General features: G+C 46.2%; 1 protein-coding gene across 2 annotated transcripts; it reads right to left on the minus strand.

Moving 5' to 3' along the window:
- Window positions 1-1,955: 1,955 nt before the first annotated feature.
- Window positions 1,956-17,385, minus strand: neurl4 (neuralized E3 ubiquitin protein ligase 4; the record flags this gene model as incomplete). 2 transcript variants are annotated; one of them, XM_079295620.1, is made up of 29 exons in its annotated part: window positions 1,956-3,914; window positions 3,996-4,155; window positions 4,308-4,420; window positions 4,586-4,730; window positions 4,829-4,936; window positions 6,190-6,283; window positions 6,474-6,653; window positions 6,848-7,006; window positions 7,095-7,262; window positions 7,344-7,496; window positions 7,605-7,703; window positions 8,081-8,299; window positions 8,483-8,628; window positions 8,825-8,953; window positions 9,043-9,212; window positions 9,392-9,470; window positions 9,655-9,731; window positions 9,891-10,101; window positions 10,197-10,359; window positions 10,462-10,547; window positions 10,690-10,871; window positions 10,959-11,232; window positions 11,507-11,579; window positions 11,691-11,779; window positions 11,878-11,989; window positions 12,157-12,614; window positions 12,700-12,765; window positions 12,858-13,368; window positions 17,182-17,385. In XM_079295620.1, the coding sequence occupies 29 exons, from the start codon at window positions 17,344-17,346 to the stop codon at window positions 3,710-3,712; spliced, it is 4,794 nt and encodes a 1,597-aa protein (XP_079151746.1). In that variant the 3' UTR covers window positions 1,956-3,709. The 2 variants fall into 2 exon arrangements, with proteins under 2 accessions (XP_079151746.1, XP_079151745.1); XM_079295619.1 differs by having other exon boundaries at window positions 9,392-9,497; window positions 17,182-17,346.
- Between the last annotated feature and the right edge of the window lie 429 nt (window positions 17,386-17,814).

Genomic DNA, 17,814 nt, shown 5'->3' on the forward strand with positions numbered 1-17,814 from the left:
TTTGTTTTCAGCAGAAATACAGGGCCGTTTGATGAAATGTTGTTTGTCGAGAAGTAGTTCCAGCAATAGTTAACTCCTCAAACAACACATTGTCCTTTCTACATTTCTGTTCGTGTACGTTTTAAATGAACAAGATACAACACGAGAGGGCCAGGAACAGCTCGGGACCCGATTGGCAGCTCTAAGTTCGACCTTAGACCACACGAAGGAAACTCGGGGTCCAATTAGAAAGTCAAAGCTGGCTACAGATTATAAACCGAACCGACTATGCAACCCAACAGGATCACACAGCAGATCACCGTCCATGAGTACTCTACTCCACCACTATTATGGTGTCATTATGGTGATATTATTGTGTGACGGCAAACTGGAAATCTATTTGTTTTCATTGGTTGAACTCTTGGCTGAATCTCTACATTTTTAAATGACTTTGTGTGTCTTTTCTTAAACTGGCATGACAGCGCTGCCCCCGGCGCAGCCACTATTTCTGTACAAAACGATGAAAAAACCCAACATTGGCCTTAATGAGTTAATGAATTAATGAATTAGTCGACAGCATTTTGGAAAAGGTGTGATTGAGTAACTTTGCAACGCTGCAATAACATGTCAGTGACCGGACTTTTTTTTTCCTACTCTAAATAAAATTCAATGAAAAAAAACCCCCGTACCAAAAGCACCAGTAGGTTGTCTTTCCTTCATGGCATCTGTTTTACAGCCCGCACCAAAGAAACTCAACTTCAACCATAGTTCTATATGTTCTGTCGGGTTGTTCTTATGAATCAGGAAGATGTGATTTGTTATGTAACCGCTTGTACAACGCAACATACGGAAAACAAATTAAGAACACAATACAAATATAATTGAGCAGAACTGGGCCGTAAATATCTCTCATATGTTTCACATTTGTTTTCTTTCCCTTCAGCCAAACCCTGTAGATCAGGGGCCTCAAACTCATCTTCACTCCGGGCCACATCAGCATCACGGTCGCCCTCAAAGGGCCGGTTGTAAATGTAACTACTCGTAACATATTGTTAAATAACGCTCTGCATTCACAGTTTAAAGTAGTCTTCAATGTGCTCACAATACATTTCCATGTTAAATGTACAGTAAGCCAAAGAGCTGCTTCTATGACTGTGTTTAAGTATCTCATAAATTTGACTTTCTATCTCAGAATTATGACTTTCTATCATAGTTATGACTTTCTATCTAATAACTTCGACTTTCTATCTCATAATTTCGACTATGGGGATATTTTTATTATTATTAGTCTAACATAAAAATACAAAAAGATTTTTTTTTTAAACTTTTTGTTTTTTGCTGGCGGATTCGCGGACCACATGAAATGACGTGGCGGGGCGAATTCGGCCCGCGGGCCGGGAGTTTGAGACCCCTGCTGTAGATGGTCCTCGGTCAGATCACAGCTGCTCGTAGAAGGTAACTGAGCTTCTTCAATTATCATTTTTGAGTTTTGACTCAAAAAATGTTTCATGGTATAAATCAACGATGCGTTTAAAAGAACTGCAGATCCCCAATGAATAACATTCACTTGAGCTTAAGGATGGCCGAGTAGAATCTGGTGGTCAAAGGTCAGAAACACTGAACTCACAAAACACATTTTTGGCCGTAAATCAAGAATTCATGTGCCGATGACAACAGTGTTCAAAACTATATATATATATATATATTTTCTTCTTAACTTTTTTTTAAAATATCTCAACATGAGTTCGCTTAGTTGTAACACAAACTGTAATGCTGGAACATCATTACCTCGATTAACAAGTTTTAACTTCCAAAAAGTTAATTGTTCTGTCAAATCTCTCCAGACTTTTAAAAATGGCAGTGTAGCCCGGACCACCAGAGACCCATTCTCCGGAGCCCCGACCTCCGAAGCAAGTCAGTCAGCCAGGTCGTCATCATGCTTCCAAAAAACGTGAGACTGTGTCTTTATTGTACTTCTCCACAATGACAATTTTGCTCCTCTAAATTCAATTAAATTAAAAAGAAGTAACCTAAAACACCAGTAGGTCGTCTCGTCTTCATAGCGTCTCTCTTGCTTCCCGGCTCGTATCACAAAAACAACTTCCACCGTCCTTCTGTGCATACTGTCTGTCAGTTTATTATTTTTTTATAAATCAGGAAGATATGATTTTTTTTATGTAACAGCCTGTACAACGCAACATACAGAAAACTAATTCCGAACACAATACAAATAAAATTGTACAAAGCAGCACTGGGCTGTAAATGACCCATATAATCGTAGTTTTCACATTTTCTTTTTTGATTGGAAGTTTTTCCTTCTGCCAAACCCCGTAGATCCTCCGCCAGTCAGATCGCAGCTGCTCTTCGAAGGCGACTCGGCTTCTTCAATTTGAGTTTGACTCATCGAAACTGTGCCGTGAAAAATGTTGGGGTTTCATGTTCGTGCGTGTCGCAGGTTTATCAAATTGGCATCGGAACTGAGAACTGTGAAAAAGATAAAGCTTTGGAAAGCTATTCACATACAATCGATCATTAGGTGGATGTTTTTGGGATTAAGTAAAACCCTCGTACAAACATTTGACCACTTCAACCTTTTGGCTTCAGTTAATTTAGCATTTTACGAGGTCAACATTACGGGATATTCACTTTCTTGCCAATAGTTTGCTAGATGAGAAGATTGACACCACTCACACGTGAGAGCGGCATCAATCTCATCTTCCTCTGCAAGAAAGTGAATCATCTCACTTCTTAAAAATGTTTAACTTTTATTTTTTCCCCGTTTGTCCTGTATCAAAAACTACCACGTCTAAAAGTAAATATCTGTTTTCTTAAATATCTTCTGATGTGTCCTCTCTGGTGTAACAAACACTTGCCATTCGTCATCTCAATGCACAACTTTTAGATTTCTCAAAAAGTACATTTTTTCTGTCAAATCTTCCAGTTTTCTCCAGCTTAAAGCCTGTGACTGTTTTTCCATTCACACGTGTTGCTGGGCCACGATAGAAATGCAACAGGGACTGCTAATGCGGAGACACAAAGAGAAACCAACATACAGTCGTACACGTGTAAACATTTTTTTTTCTTCCTCCAGTTTTTAAAAAAATCTTCCCCCACTAAAGAAGTCACGATCACTCTCGGGTTCATTCTCAGATTCAAGTGTCTCTCTGTTGTTTTTTTTTACCCACGTTTCAGTCTTTTTCGGTGATAGTCCTTTAACGTGCAGGTTGGCAGGGGACAGCTCCTCCCAAATAATAAAAAAAAAAACACTGACCAGAGTAGAGGTGATACAAAAATAAGTGCCAAAAGTTAAAGAAAAAATTAGCTGTTTGTGTGTGAAAAATATGTTGGGAAAACAAATGTGGCAAAGAAAACCAACCCTAAATGTAGCGAATGAACAAACGCGTCGTTTTGAGTCAATGAGAAGTTCGTTTAGAAACCGCCCACGCGCGTCCAAAACATAAAGTGCAGGCAGTGTCCGTCGTTCTGTGAAACCGCCGTAGCCCCCGGCCTTTAAAAGAGTCCAAGAGCAAACAACCGAAAACAAACTAACAAAATAAACAAATATCAACAATGCTGAATTGTCAACAATCCGCGGTTGGAACAGCTGGATTCCAGAGGAGTCTCTCTCTCAAGGCAGGGGTTTGGATTTGCTTGTCAGTTTATTGAAAGTACGAGGAGCGCCACACAGACCCTCCCCATTTCCACCCGAATGCCTCCCCCGGCGCTCCAGTTACTCGATCCGGATGAGCAGTCCGTAGAGGAGCGTGCCGCCCTGCTCCTTCGTGATCCATTCGATCTCCGAGTTGCTGAAGCGAGGGTCCAGGGGCTCGCTGTGGCCAAGAGTCTGCGGCCCCACCTTGTAGGAGCCCGGACGCACGCACACCTGGAATCCCACCTGAGCCTGGTGGCTGCGGTCAGAACGGGGGTCCCGAAATCTGCGCGAGGAGAAGGCGAACGATCAGTAAGCGGAACCGTACCAGATGTAAGCAGTGATTTTGCGAATCCGGTGGACTTACTGCACTTTGGGGGCAAAGATCTCCATGCCTGAGTAGCGCATAGTGGGGGAGAGCCGCACTCTGGGGACCTCCCTGCCGGGGGCGCTGTTCTCCTCTGGCTCGCTGTAGCCATTCGGCCCCTCCGCCTTCACCGGGGACACCGAGAAGATAGACGACGTCCCTGCAACAACAAAATGACGTTGAAAGTAAAAGCCATCGTTTCTCAAGTGCAAATGACAACTTACAGAAAGCTAACGGTTGCATTACGCGAACATTTCAGTCAATTGTGAACAACGGTATGGCATAGAGTGCGTGTCTTTGTCATTTTCCTACCAGGCAGCAGCTGGCTGTGGTCCAGCGTGCGCCGCAGGGCTCCGACACTGGTGCCGTGGTACGCGATGTGCCACTTCTTCAGTGCATTAGAAACCTCACAGTGGGGCTTGATCCTGCGCGAAGAGGAAACACTTATATAGACAACGCTGCGCAAATGTTACGCAAAAACACTCAGAGATTTACTGCTATGTTTTTCTTTCTGATCATCAGTTTTAATTCTCTCGGTGAAATTACGATAAACGGTATTTTGAGATCCGACTGAGGAATCGTCGTCTCACCTGAGGGCGAAGCGGCACCATCCAAAGGGCAGGGCGTAGTCCCGGGGCGGTTCTCCTCTCTTGTAATACGCCTCGTCACCCCGAAGCTTGTGGCAGGACTCGCAGTAGCAAAGGTTGTACTTGGCTTCTTCGTTAAAATAGCCATCTGATGAGCGGCGGTGGAGACGACAAAGGTTGCGATTGTTAAGATGGTTTCAGATCTGAAACAAAGATCGAGGCAGAAAGGCGTCGGGGGAACCTCACCTGGTAGAGTGAGCAGGTCCTTGAAGCGGGAGCACAGCGCCTGGTATTCACACGTCTTGTTGGGGTTGACTTCTGGAGGGGGCGTCCAGCACACGCTCTCTTTGATTCCTGCAGGTCGAAACAAAACAAAAAAAAGGTCAAACGCAGGAATTAGAGAACGAACTGAACCGAGATGAAAAGATGAACTGTAATTAGCGCCTCTGCAGACAAGTCGACTTGCACTCTGCATCCATGTCTGTGCAAAATGTCATCGCTGTGTTCTTTCATCGCGTCAGACATTTGTGTGAAATTGTCAGAATTAGCATATGAATCTGATCTGTGGCCCTGCTTGACAAACACTGCTTCTATTATTATTCACAGCTATTTATTATTACCATCATTGCTTTTATCATGATAACATACTACAATATCAAATATTTATGACATTATTATGACCTACTATACCATTTTATGGCATGCATTTAAATACCCTTTTAAAGACATTTTATGATTTATTATATTATGACACACTATTATGTTTCATGACATTTTATGGCATCCTTTACTATGAATGGCTGTGACATACCATGCTATCATTTATTTGTTACATACTTTTTATGGCACACTATGACTTGCTGTAATATGACTTATTTAAGGCATAATGTAGAATGCAATCTTTTATACCATTTGTAGGACATGCTACACGATGGCATGAGTTTTTGTTTATGGCATAATATACAATGACATATTTATTACTGTAACTTTGTTATGACATTTGTATGACATACTATTCTATGACATTTGTATGACATACTATACTACAATATTTTTTGTGAAAAAACACTATTTTATGACATTTAAATCATATTTTGACACATAATATACCATCACTTAATGTGATATGATTTTTTTGGAATATTATAACATGACTTTTTGTGACATTCAACACTGTGACATCTTTTATGACATACTACACAATGGTATTTTTATGGCGTACTATTCTGACTTTTTGTTTCATTGTTTGTGACATACTATACTATAATAGGTGCTATGCAATTACTTACATATTTACTTTTCATGACATTTCATGTAAAACTTTATTTTTGACGTACTATATGATGACCTTTTTAATGAACGGTTTTGCGATTCAGTTTTTTATTACTTTGTTGATGGCATACTATGCGATGACATTTTTTAAAACTTTCTAAAATACATTTTGGACATTTGGACCATATTTTTAAGAAATTCCTTCAAGGACTTCCTGAGATTTCGCCTTCAGGAGAATGTGACCGACGTACAGACGGAAGAACAACTCCCAAACATAAAGCCTCCAACCACAGCTGTCACCGCCACGGACGGAACAGAAACCTTCGTCTTCTTACCGTCAACCATGTCCGCCTTCTCCATGTCGCCCTGACAACGGGTCTCACCGCTCTCTCCACCAACAGCTGGCACGTTGTTTGTTACTATAGTAACCTGCCATGGCGACACAACATTCATCAGCATATCATCTCGGGGTTCTTAGTGATAATTATTAACCGATTAGTCAAATCGCCAGAACATGTTATTTTAGATAATTCGTCAACCGTTAAATTCATTCATCAGGCAGAAACGTCAAAGTGGCTGTTTCTCTGTGTGTGTGTGTGTGTGTGTGTGTGCGTCTGACCTGTTCACACTGGCCATAGAGGTCGATAAAGGGGTAGCAGGGTGAAGGAATGTCCTGCACCGCCACACCCTGGTCCATGCCGTTGACGTAGAGGTGGAGACAACTGTTGGCGTCCACCAGCAGACCCAACACCGTCCCCTCTGGACAAGTGTCCAGATTAGGACCGTAGTTTTCACATATCTAAAGGGGGGGGGGGGGGGGGGGGAGAGTGATTAGTGGAGTCGGCGAGTGAGAGAAGAATGACGTAAGATCAATGAAGCGGTCAATGTGACTGATGTTAGCGAGAACACACAAATCCATAGAAAACATGACAGACAGATGAGTGGGTTTAAGTGTGTGTGTGTATGTGTGTGTGTGTGTGTGTGTGTGTGTACCTTTAGGGAGTTGTGGAACACAGAGTCTCTCTGCAGCAGCCAGGCGGAGCGTTTCAGACAACACGCTGTGGAGGGGAAGTTGAGCCGGTCGGGTGAGTGACCTATGACCCCCAACGACAGCGACGACGTCCATGACGGGTTCAGACGGTCGATTTGAAACTGGTGACAAAAGAGAGGCCGTTGACAGACTGGAACGGTCACAGCCTAACATACCTAATGATCACCTGGACCTGGACAGTTGCGTTACCTGGAACAGCTGCTGGCGAGCCAGCGGTTGGGCGGTGACCAGCAGGCCCTGGTTATAGCTGGATACTCTGGCTGCCGTCAGGTTCTGGTTGGACAGCTGGATGTTTTTGCCGTGGTTTTCCAGGAACGCCATAACGGTCGGCACTAACGCGCACGGCTCAGTCTCGACCTGGAGGCGACACGGGAGAGTTTCTCAGGAAACCCGACGATGCGGTGAAAAACGCTTGTCGTTAACAGACAGGCTTCTTACCTCTTTGACGGGGGTGCTGTCCTCCTCTCCTTCGCTGCAGCTGTCAGAGGAGAGCGATGGCGCCTTCACGCTTTCCATGTCCTCCATCAACGAAGAGCTCACGATGGACACCGCTGTGATCCGCCCATACAGGTCCAAAACAGCATAGACATTCTGCAAGGAGCCAGAGAGAGGTGCTGAATGGCAGCGTGGGGCCAAGTAGCTGTGTACTGTAGATCTCTGTGTGTGTGTGTAGAGATGTGTGTGTGTGTGTGTGTGTACCTTGGCTACTGCAGTCGCTGCAGGTCCCATGTCTTCTCCATCAATGAAGATGTGCATGGTGTCGTCACTGCACCGCTTCACACCCACGCGGTTCCCAACCTAAGGAGCAGTAATATTCAGGTGAGCAAGGCAAAGCAAGGCAATATACATGTGTGTAAATAAATGCTTGTTTGTGTCCTTATTTGCAGAGTGTTTTTTTAACAGAACATTTGACTAAGTGCTTTGGCAATAGTTTTAAATGAAAACAAAATCAAAAAAGATAGAAGGATAAGCGAGAAGAAGCAGTTATTATGATTAGAAACAGAGGAAGGAGGATACTGATTTCTGAGAGTCACTTCTTTTTCAGACTGTGACAATCCCAAAGCTCTGATAACATCCTTAAATCGGGGCTTTTAAGCAGCCAGAGGGGCTCCGTCAATTAGTCTGAGACAGAAAAAAGAGATCCTCGAGGGGTTTCTAATCTAGACGCAGCTTACCGTCAGCCGGTCCAGTGAACAGCCGTAGTTCTGGCGCTGCAGCGCACCGTTGCGACGGACCTCGGAGCCGCAGAGCAGCCAGGTGACCTTGGTGCGGAGCTGCGGGAGGGAGGGGGAGAGACCCGACAGCGGGCAGGACGGCAGCTCCGGAGGCGCCAGCGTGGTCAGACCGATGTGCAGCGAACCGCACCACTGCTCGTCCACTTCGTCAATCCTCACCTGCAGAGGACAGAGGAAAAAAACAGAAATCATTTCTATTGTAGAAATCTGTATTTCTGATACATGCAGACATAAGTATTCAGGAGGAGATTGTGTACATTATTGTTGTTAAATCACACGGTAGTTAGCAGGTTCATTTTCAGAGCATTTCCTGGTAAATAGGAGGCTCGCGTCCGTCTTTACCTCAAACAGCTCGTCCGCTTTGAGTTCCTTCGCACTGAACACAATGCCGTGAGTGTAACCTCCAACTCTGACGCCCTGGCAGCCGTCGCCGAGCAGAACCACATTCTTGCCGTGTTTGCTGTGGAGGCGATGGGCAACGCCAGCTGCTAAACAGGAACACAGGAGAGAAGACACACGGAGATGAGGCTCTGACGACAACGGATAAAGTGATACATTTTGTCTTTACTCCCTTTCTTCTAGTCAAAGCATTTTTAAAAAAAGTAGAATTCCATACAACTATATAATAGTTTTTTTTGTGTTTTTCAAGGCTTTGCAGGCCTGAGCAGGGACCCTGATGTTTACCTGGCGAGTGGATGGGGAAGCTCTTCTCTGTGATGTTGCTGGTACAGAGGCTGTTGTCCAGCGGGCCTGAGGAGCTGGTGATGGACACCTGAACACACTGACCATACAGGTCGATCACGGCATACACCTCTGTGAGAGAGAGAGAGCGAGAGAGGTCATCATACGGAACCTAGACTGATAACAGCAGTATTCACATCTCTGACTTCACCAATCGTTACCTGGTGGCAGGCCGGTGCAGGCGACCCCTTGATCCACACCGTTGATGTAATAATGGAGGTCGCCGCTGGCTGAGCGCATCATACCAATGCGAGAGCCTGTGGTCAGGGAGTCTAGGTCACAACCGTAATTGTTGCGCATTGTGTTACCATCCTGCATGATGGCCGTTCCACTGAAGAAAAAGGACGAAAACAAGTTTTGAATGAATGATCTGAACTTCCACAAACATTTCATTTTTTTTGTTTTAAGTCAGGTGAATATCAAAGCCACATAGATTGATTCCTTTTGTTTATGTTTTTTCCCCCATAATTATTTCGGATTAATAAAGATATTGCTGATGAAGCATTCTACCTCAGCATCCAAGTGTCATAGTCGATATCAGTCATAGTGTTGGGAAACTCAAGCTCATCTGGCCTGATGGATGTCACTCCTGGACACAGAGGGGGGAGGAGAAAATCTGTGGTGATTACACATGGAATATATTTACAAAGAGATCAACGTTAGGTTACACATACAGTCGCTTTTCATTGGTATTTTTGCTATTTGACTTATTTACATGACAAAAAAAAAAAAGGGATAGAAAATCAAGAGTTGACACAACAGAAACATTTCACCTGCTTCAATTGAACCCGACCAGCGGTCCACCATCTTCTGAATGATGATTTCGAAGAGCTCTCCATCTCGAAGGCACCTACGAGGAGGTAACAGTTTGTTGTTCACTCGTGGGAGAAGGAACTGAGAAATGCTGATCGTATATTATAGTTTATATAATCCTCCTTGAAATACTTGTGCTTACGGCAACATTTCTCATCAGGATTTGCTAAAAGTTATTGTCATTTTCTTTCCTCACCTGTTGGAAATGACAATAGCGTCGTTGAACTCGCTGCGGCAGTTCTGACGCAGGGCGGTGCGCCCCCCATTGGTGATGACGGCGTTCGTGCCGTGCAGGTGGTGGAAACGCAGGTCGTTGGTGGTGCTGGCCCCTCCTACCGAGCAGGGGCTCCCGGGGGACATGGCCGTGGGGCACTCGGAGCTGTCCTCTGGGAGAGGCAGGAGGTCCACTGACAAGAAAAAGGAAATAGATAGAAGTTCATATCTCAGTTATTTTAGTATCTTTAACTGTTTAAAATGGAGTTTGTCCTCCTCCCTCTCTCACCCATGTCGTCCATGATGGTGGCCTGAGCAGCCTGGCCATAGAGGTCCACCACGGCATAGACACTGGGAGGGACGTTCCAGGCTGCCGGGCCCTGAGCCACACCGTTCACAAAGAAGTGGAGGCTGCCGTCTTCTTTTCGCACGACGCCAACTGTATCACCTGCCTGCAAGAGAGGAAACAGAGGCGGGAAAGGGTTAAAGGAGGCCGGAGGACAGAGGGTGACGGGTATAAACGCTGGGAGTGATAAAACACAAACATCACTCACCTTGAGCCGGTCCAGGTTGTGTCCGTACTCATCCAGGATTGTTGTTCCGTTGTGCATTACGCCGTTCCCCGTCATCATCCACGTCCCTGGAAAACAACACCGCAGAAAAAAGTGTTGTTTTTCTTACAGTAAATACAGTTGTGCAACTTTTTTTTATCATCCAGCTTTCATCAGGTATCTCGCAGATGAGACAAAAACACCCACTTCTACAAAGTATGTATATTTTACCTGAGCGCAGGTTGGTCATGGTGGAGGGCAGCTGCAGGTATGCAGGGTTGTGTGTTGTGACACCAATCTCGATGGAACCCGCCCACTTGTCCACCATCTTATCGATACGGACCTGGAACACCTCGTTGGAGCGCAGCGGCCGGCTGCTCAGCACCACGCCGTGGTTGAAGTCATCGGTCGCACTGTGAAAGCAGTTTCTCGTGTGAAGCAAACTTAAAAAAAAAAAGTCAAAATCAAGCATGCAAAGATTAAGAAAGTCGTTAACTCACTGTGGCCGCAGCGCTGTCCTGCCGTCACTGATGATGGCGGCCTTCTGGCCGCAGTTGGGATGGAAGAGCAGCCGGTCGGGCCCCTCCGAGTCTGGCGTGACGGAGAGAGCCGGCCTGGGCCGCCCGACATCGGGCGACAAAGCCCTCATGATGGCGTTGTTGCGTCTGAGGCGGTCGCTGTGGTTGTGGTTGTGCACTATGGTGACTTTGACGGCCATGCCGTAGAGATCGACCACGCCGTAGACCACGCCGGGGGTCTGGGCTGCCGCAACACCTGGGGGAGAGAGAGACAGTCTCAGCTCCAGTATGTCCAACGTGTGTTTTGTACATATTGATAACAAGTGCAAAAGGTACATCTTCTGCAGTCAATTCAGTCTATTTTGCAATAAGTCAACAGTAGATTCTTAATTATGTCAAGCGTCATGGAATAACAACAATCGAAAAATCTAAAAACACGTCCCTTGACCCCTTCTTTATGTTCTGAGCTGATTTATAACCCTCGCCATCATAACACTGAGACCTGCATGAAGCGCCTCGACGTGCCTCACCTTGGTCGATGCCGTTGATGTAGAAATGGAGCGCTCCACTGGCTTTGCGCATCAACCCGATGTGATCTCCCTCCTAAATGTGGACGATAGTAATTGATGGAGATTAGAAAAACGGACACACACTTAGGTGTGTCGCTAGGCGGCAGACTGAAATGTGTGTGTGTGTGTGTGTATCGGTACAAACCTGAAGTTCATCGAGGCTGAATTCACAGTATTCCCTGCGGGTTCCCTTCCCGTTGGTCAGTATCCCGCAGCCACTCATCATGATTGTACCTAACATACGCAGCCAGGTTAATGTCTTCCATTCCACAATGAACTGCTTTATATTTGTCTGAACTGTGCGTGTGTGTGTGTCTCTGTGCGAGTGTTACCTGAGCGCAGATTGGTCATAGTTGCAGGATAGTCCAGGTTGTTGGGATTGTGTGTGGTCACACCGATCTCTATTGAGCCCGACCACTTGTCCACCAGCTTATCAATGCGGATCTGAAGATATCACAGAAATACACTTGAATCGGCTAAAATGCTTCTCTGTTGTGCCTCAAGCCCAGAGTGATGAACAGCACCACACGTCCAGACATTAAGAAACCATATGGAGCGTATGTGAGTCAGTAAATGAGTCAGTTCATGCACAAACGTGTGGCCGTAAACACCTCAAACATCTCGTTGTGCCGGAGCGGCCGGTTGGTCATCACCACCCCGTTGTTGAACTCGTCCAGCGGTCTCCTCCGCTCCGCCGTCTTGTTGTTGTTGCTCAGTTTGATCAGCGTGCCGCATTTCTCGTGGAACAGCAGCGCGTCGTTGGTGGTCATTGCGCCGACGACGGCCGCCAGCCCGACCCCTCCGTTACCGGCAGGACTGTTGTTGGCGTTTTCACTTTCTCCAGGACCACCTCCTCCCGTTGTCCCTGTTCCACTGTCGCTGTTGACTGCACCTCCTCCGCTGCTGCTCCCCCTGTCATTTCTGGAAGAGGAGTCAGATCCTGAATTTCCTACTCCGCCTCCCGCTCCTCCTCCGCCTCCACCGTCTTCCCCTCCGCCCTCATCCTCGGAGCGATAAAAAGATACTATTGCGTTGTTGAACACGTCAAAGAGCTGGTGCTCCGTTAGAACTGAGGAGAAAAGGAAGAGGAGGTTGTCAAATCCGGGTCGGTGTTGCACCAGGTCCATCAACAGATATTAGGAGGACTCTCTTACCCGTGTCCGGCTCCAGGTTGTTGGGGAACTTGTCTGGTCTGGTGTGACTGCAGCTAAGCTCAGGCACTGTGAACGGGAAAAAACGGGTGAAAATAACAAATCTCAGATAACCGGTTGGAAAAAAAGAACCTTATAGATTTTTAAAAAAAGCCCCCTACCTTCATCTCCATTCATCATTCCATTCATTGCTGCGACATTCATCAGTGCCGTGATCCCCCCATCCTCCCGAGTCCCACACACCACCTCCTCTTCCTCCTCCTCCTCCTCCTCCTCCTCCACCTCCTCGTCCCGCTCTATTGTCTCTTTCTCCGTCGAGGCCGGCGTCGGCTCACAGCTCACCACCGTCACCTGAGTGCACTTGCCGTACAGGTCCACCACTGCCCAGAGCTTGGGCGGCAAGCCGCTGGCGGCCGCGCCGCAGTCCTGCCCGTTTACCCAGAGGTGAAGCTCGCCGCGGGAGCTGCGCTGAATGCCCACGCGGTCGCCCTCGGCTAGCTGGTCGAGGTCGCGGCCGTACTCCTCCAGAACCGAGCGGCCGTCGCGCAGCACCGAGCAGCCCGACACGATCCAGGAGCCGCCCTTGAGGCCCGTGGCGCTGCTGGGAAAGTCCAGCGCTGCGGGGTCCAGCGCCGTCACCCCGATCTCGATGGAACCGCTCCAAGAGTTCACCTGAGGGGAAAGATCAGTCCGTAATATGTCACAGATAATGACACATCATGGCCAAAAACCCGAAGTTAAGTAAAGCGTTACATTTGTAATGGTATAAAATGAATTAAAGACAGATATAAACCTTGTGGCGACTACGATAAGTTGTCACAAAACAGCTGCCAGCAGCAGCCACAAAAAGACTCGGTGTGGAAGCTTCTAAGCGGAGATGTTAGGAGAGTGAGGCACTGTGCTAAAAACTGCAGGTAGACATCTATGGAAAACAAAGTGCGCCTTGTCGTATGATCCATCTTGTTATTTTTAGTCTTTCTGTCAGCGTAGAGCGTAGCTCGGGGAGCGCTTCTTTGAAAATAAAGCAGGACAGTATGAAGACACAGTGACACACAAGAAACAAAACACTGAACTATGTGTGCTAAATGTAGTGGCAATGGTTTCATGTCTCGCAGTAGGCAAATAACACTATTATTACCTCGCAAGACTGTGTGGAAGAAAATGAGAAAAAAAAAATCACCCCGGGTCAATCTAGTTCATTCCTCATCTCTTAGTACACCAGCCCCCCAACTTCCAAAATTAGATGTCCAATGCATATTGATGCAGAGAGGCAGTCACATGCACACGCTGTACTATCTTTAGACCAGGTACAGGAGACCAGGTTTAAGAACAAAATAGACACTTGGGGGTCATATTAGCAAGTGTGTTTCGTTTATTCAGTTGACGACTGTAATCAGTGTCTAATATACACCTCATCCTTTGTCATGTTGGCCAGTCACCTGACAAAGACACGAAAAGTCAAAACTTGACCTTTTTTTTTTTTTTTTGGTCCAATAACGTTTTGGACGCTTTCATCCGATGTGCAGATTCTCAAAATGTTCGATTGAGTTAATGATTGTGTTTACTCAACTAGAAGTGGATTACAATTCCTCAGCTACTTGAGTTGCCAGATGGCGGTCACAGCTAACGCCCCTCTCTCGCCTTCATCACGTCTAGTTTCCACCGTGTGGTGACTGAAACAACGACAGGAGGTTAGATGATGATTTAATGCACGCGAGGCAAAGCTTTACCTCCATGATCTCGCCTCTCTGAGGCTTCAAGACTGCAAAACTCCTTTCGTCTTTGCACGACATTGGAATCATATCGCATAACACGCAGCCTCCATTTCTTCCCAGAAACACAGAACTCAGCATCAGCTCACAATAATGTGATACTTTATTGATCTCCGGGGGGGGGGGGGGGGGGGGGATTCTATATTTCATGCGTTTTGCCTCCATGATGTGGACGACAAGAGTGCCGTGTCAGCTTGTAGAGCGGAGGCAGTGGTGCAGCCGGTGGAGATTCATAGCCTCGCTTAAAAGACATTTCAGCCGCGCAGATGCTTGCCGACACAGGGGCACGAACCGACGTCATCCCACTGAGGAGTGATCTCCCGGCTCGCTGCACTCCACCTGCTGCCCCCCCCCCCCCCCGGAGAGCAACATCCAACAAAAAAGCCATGCAGTTTGCTCCTCAAAAGGAAGAGAATTACGTCAAAAGTAATTGGAAACTTCCGTCGGCCAGTCTCCCTTTTCCGGTTTGTTCCCTGGTGCTCCACAGGACTCCAGTGAAAGTTGTCAGAAATCCTCCCTGATGAAGTGACTTTGAGCAGAACATTAGTGCCACACCAGCTCCTGGGATGATTTTCTGCAGCTCACGCCCGAGCCGAGGAATAACGAAGGAAGATTTCCTCCGAGACAAAATCATTTTGAAAATATTTCTATATTGCCTCCTCTCCTGCACCCATGGTGTCTTCCTCTGCTCCGTGGCAGGTGCTATGTGAGGCAGTGTGCTACGAAAGCCCGGGAACACAGCGAGACAAAATCCACAGCTGGACTCTGTGTAGGGGGACGGGTGAATACAGTTCTCACATTAATAAGCTACATTATTTGGAATAAATTTACATTTTAACAGCTACCATATAAAATGCCAACACCAGCCTTCAACACCTTCAAAAATATTTAGCTTACTGTCATATTAGATAAAGAAAAACAGCAAATCCTCCCAACTGAAAAGCTGGAACTACAGAAAGTTATCAATTAAAAACGATGAATCGACTATCAAAGTAAGTCCCCGGTTATTTTTGTGGCATGGTGATACAAGCTACAGTACAGCTACACTGAAGCACCTCCAATTTGAATTACGAATCCGCACAATATGGGATATTCCACTATTCATTCTGTAGACCACAGCTTCATACAAACCCCTAAACCACTGACAGCGCCCAACTTCTGGCTAAACCAATAAATCACTCCATTTGCTCATTGTGTTGGCCGCACACACACATACTGTCATTCAGGGTGTGTGTGTGTGTGTGTGTGTGTGTGGCCCAGTTGGCACGGGCAGAAGCTCAAGAGCTGCCATGTTGTTGACAAGCTCCAGTAGGGTTGCAGACTGCAGAGGCAAAAGCCATTAGCACAGACAAGCTCTCCTACACTGATAACAGACAAGATGTAAACACTGTGCGCAGGCACCGGTGTGATACGGAGAGGCCTGAGTCATCGCAGAACACACCAATAGCCATCCATAGATAAGCACTTGTGTTTAAGTGAAAGCTACACATTTGAGGGCATTTGTAGAAGTATGTATGGAAGAATTGAATGTTCTTTCATCACACCTCACATTAAAAATAAACAACTTTAAGCATACTTAAAGGGAAGACTTGAGAAGCATTTTAGGTCATGAGATCCTTTACGGAAAGCAAGACATTGTATGTTGGTTTGATAATCGAATGAGTAAGAGTGAGACACCTGTACTTTAAGATGTACTGATCGCTGGAAAGAATGCAATCAATATATAAAACGGAGCCTCTAAAACAATGGATGTACGTATAATAAAGGATATAGTTGTGGCGGAAAATATGAAATCTTTCCCAGAAGTGAAGGATGGATCACCTTTTCTGGAAAGAGGACGCCATCATATCTAGAGCTGCATGAATCGGAGGACAGCGATGGACACAGTAGAGTGAGAAATGTCTCTACTTCCCATCATGAGAGACAAATGAGTTCAATATAAGCAAATGTCCCAGCAATGAGAGAGGAAGAGAGTGTGTTTACAGATAACAGACCAGGGGTTAATGAGTGTTACCTTTTAGTGGTCAAACTCCTCATGCATTAGGCTACACCATCACTGCTGGTACGGTCTTAATATGGTGACGTAATGACGATGCTGTAGACTGATAGCGGTGTCTACTCGTACGCATTGGTGCCTCTTTAGGTTCACACACAGCCTTCGAGTCGCTAGAATAGCCCGAGCTGGTGTGAGCACTGCAGTATAGCGGGCTGACAGGCACCTACGACTGTCATGGACTCCTCCGAAACAAAACTTATCAGAGCTAACGTCAAGTTAACACGCTTAGCTGAGCTCGAGTAGAGCAATAAACAGCAGCGAGTCCAGTTGTCAAACACACGACAGAGCACCTTCCGTAAAAAGCTAGCCCCGGGGCTAGCTCCCGTTAGCCGCTCATTAGCATGGCTAACTGACGGTACCAAGGCAACACAAGCAGGTTATCGTCAGCCGAGTGATCCGTTTCACAAATCCCCCCACATACGAACGTGTTTATTTCTTTACGTCTGTCACTGATGCATCTCAGTGTGTGTAATGCATCACTGAACACCAGCCGTGGTCACTGTCAACCTCGTGAAACGCCCCGGATAGGATGAGCCTCTCACTGCGGACAGAGGCAGACCACCGGCCCGTCCTACTGCTCCCGCACTCCCGCTGCTCTCATCCCCGCTCAGGAGAAGCAGCAGCAGCTGCAGCGGGCCTGTTGTTGTTGTTGTTTACCTTTTTGTCAATACGGACGGTGAAGACATCCCGGTCCCTCAGCGGCTCCTTGCTCAGCACCAGGCCGTGGTTGAACTCCTGGACTGGCTGGTTGCGCCGGGCGGTTCGGTTCGAGTTGGACAGGCCGATCAGCTTTCCGCTCCGCGGATGCAGCTCCGCCGCCATCTTCAGTGGGCGGCCAGTATTCACGACAGTCAGGGTTTGCGACAGTTGCTAAACGTCATGGCAGTCGGTAGATTACTGTAATCGATCCGGTTTGGCTGCACCCTGCACCGCGCCCAGTCCTGTATAAACTGTATCATGAAACAGCATGAAACCTATTTTATGTCGCAAAATTACTCAATTTAACGTTAATTTTAAGCTTGACACTTGTTTAAATGTAACATTAATATTTAAGCTATATAGGAATTGTAGCAGTCATATTTTTGCAGTTGTATATTTATCATAAATCTGGGTTTTTTGTTTATTTTTTGGCTTTAGTATAAATATAACTGAATGTTTGTTGAAGATTTGGGGATTTTTGAAAAGATTGTTTTCCCCCATTTCGTTTTGTTTCATGAATATGTAGTTAAAATATTAATTATACTAGTAATGATAATAGTCAATGTCTTAAACGTTTCTGCAATAAAGAGG

The sequence above is a fragment of the Melanostigma gelatinosum genome (genome assembly GCF_949748355.1).
Source record: "Melanostigma gelatinosum genome assembly, chromosome: 23".
NCBI lineage: Eukaryota > Metazoa > Chordata > Actinopteri > Perciformes > Zoarcidae > Melanostigma > Melanostigma gelatinosum.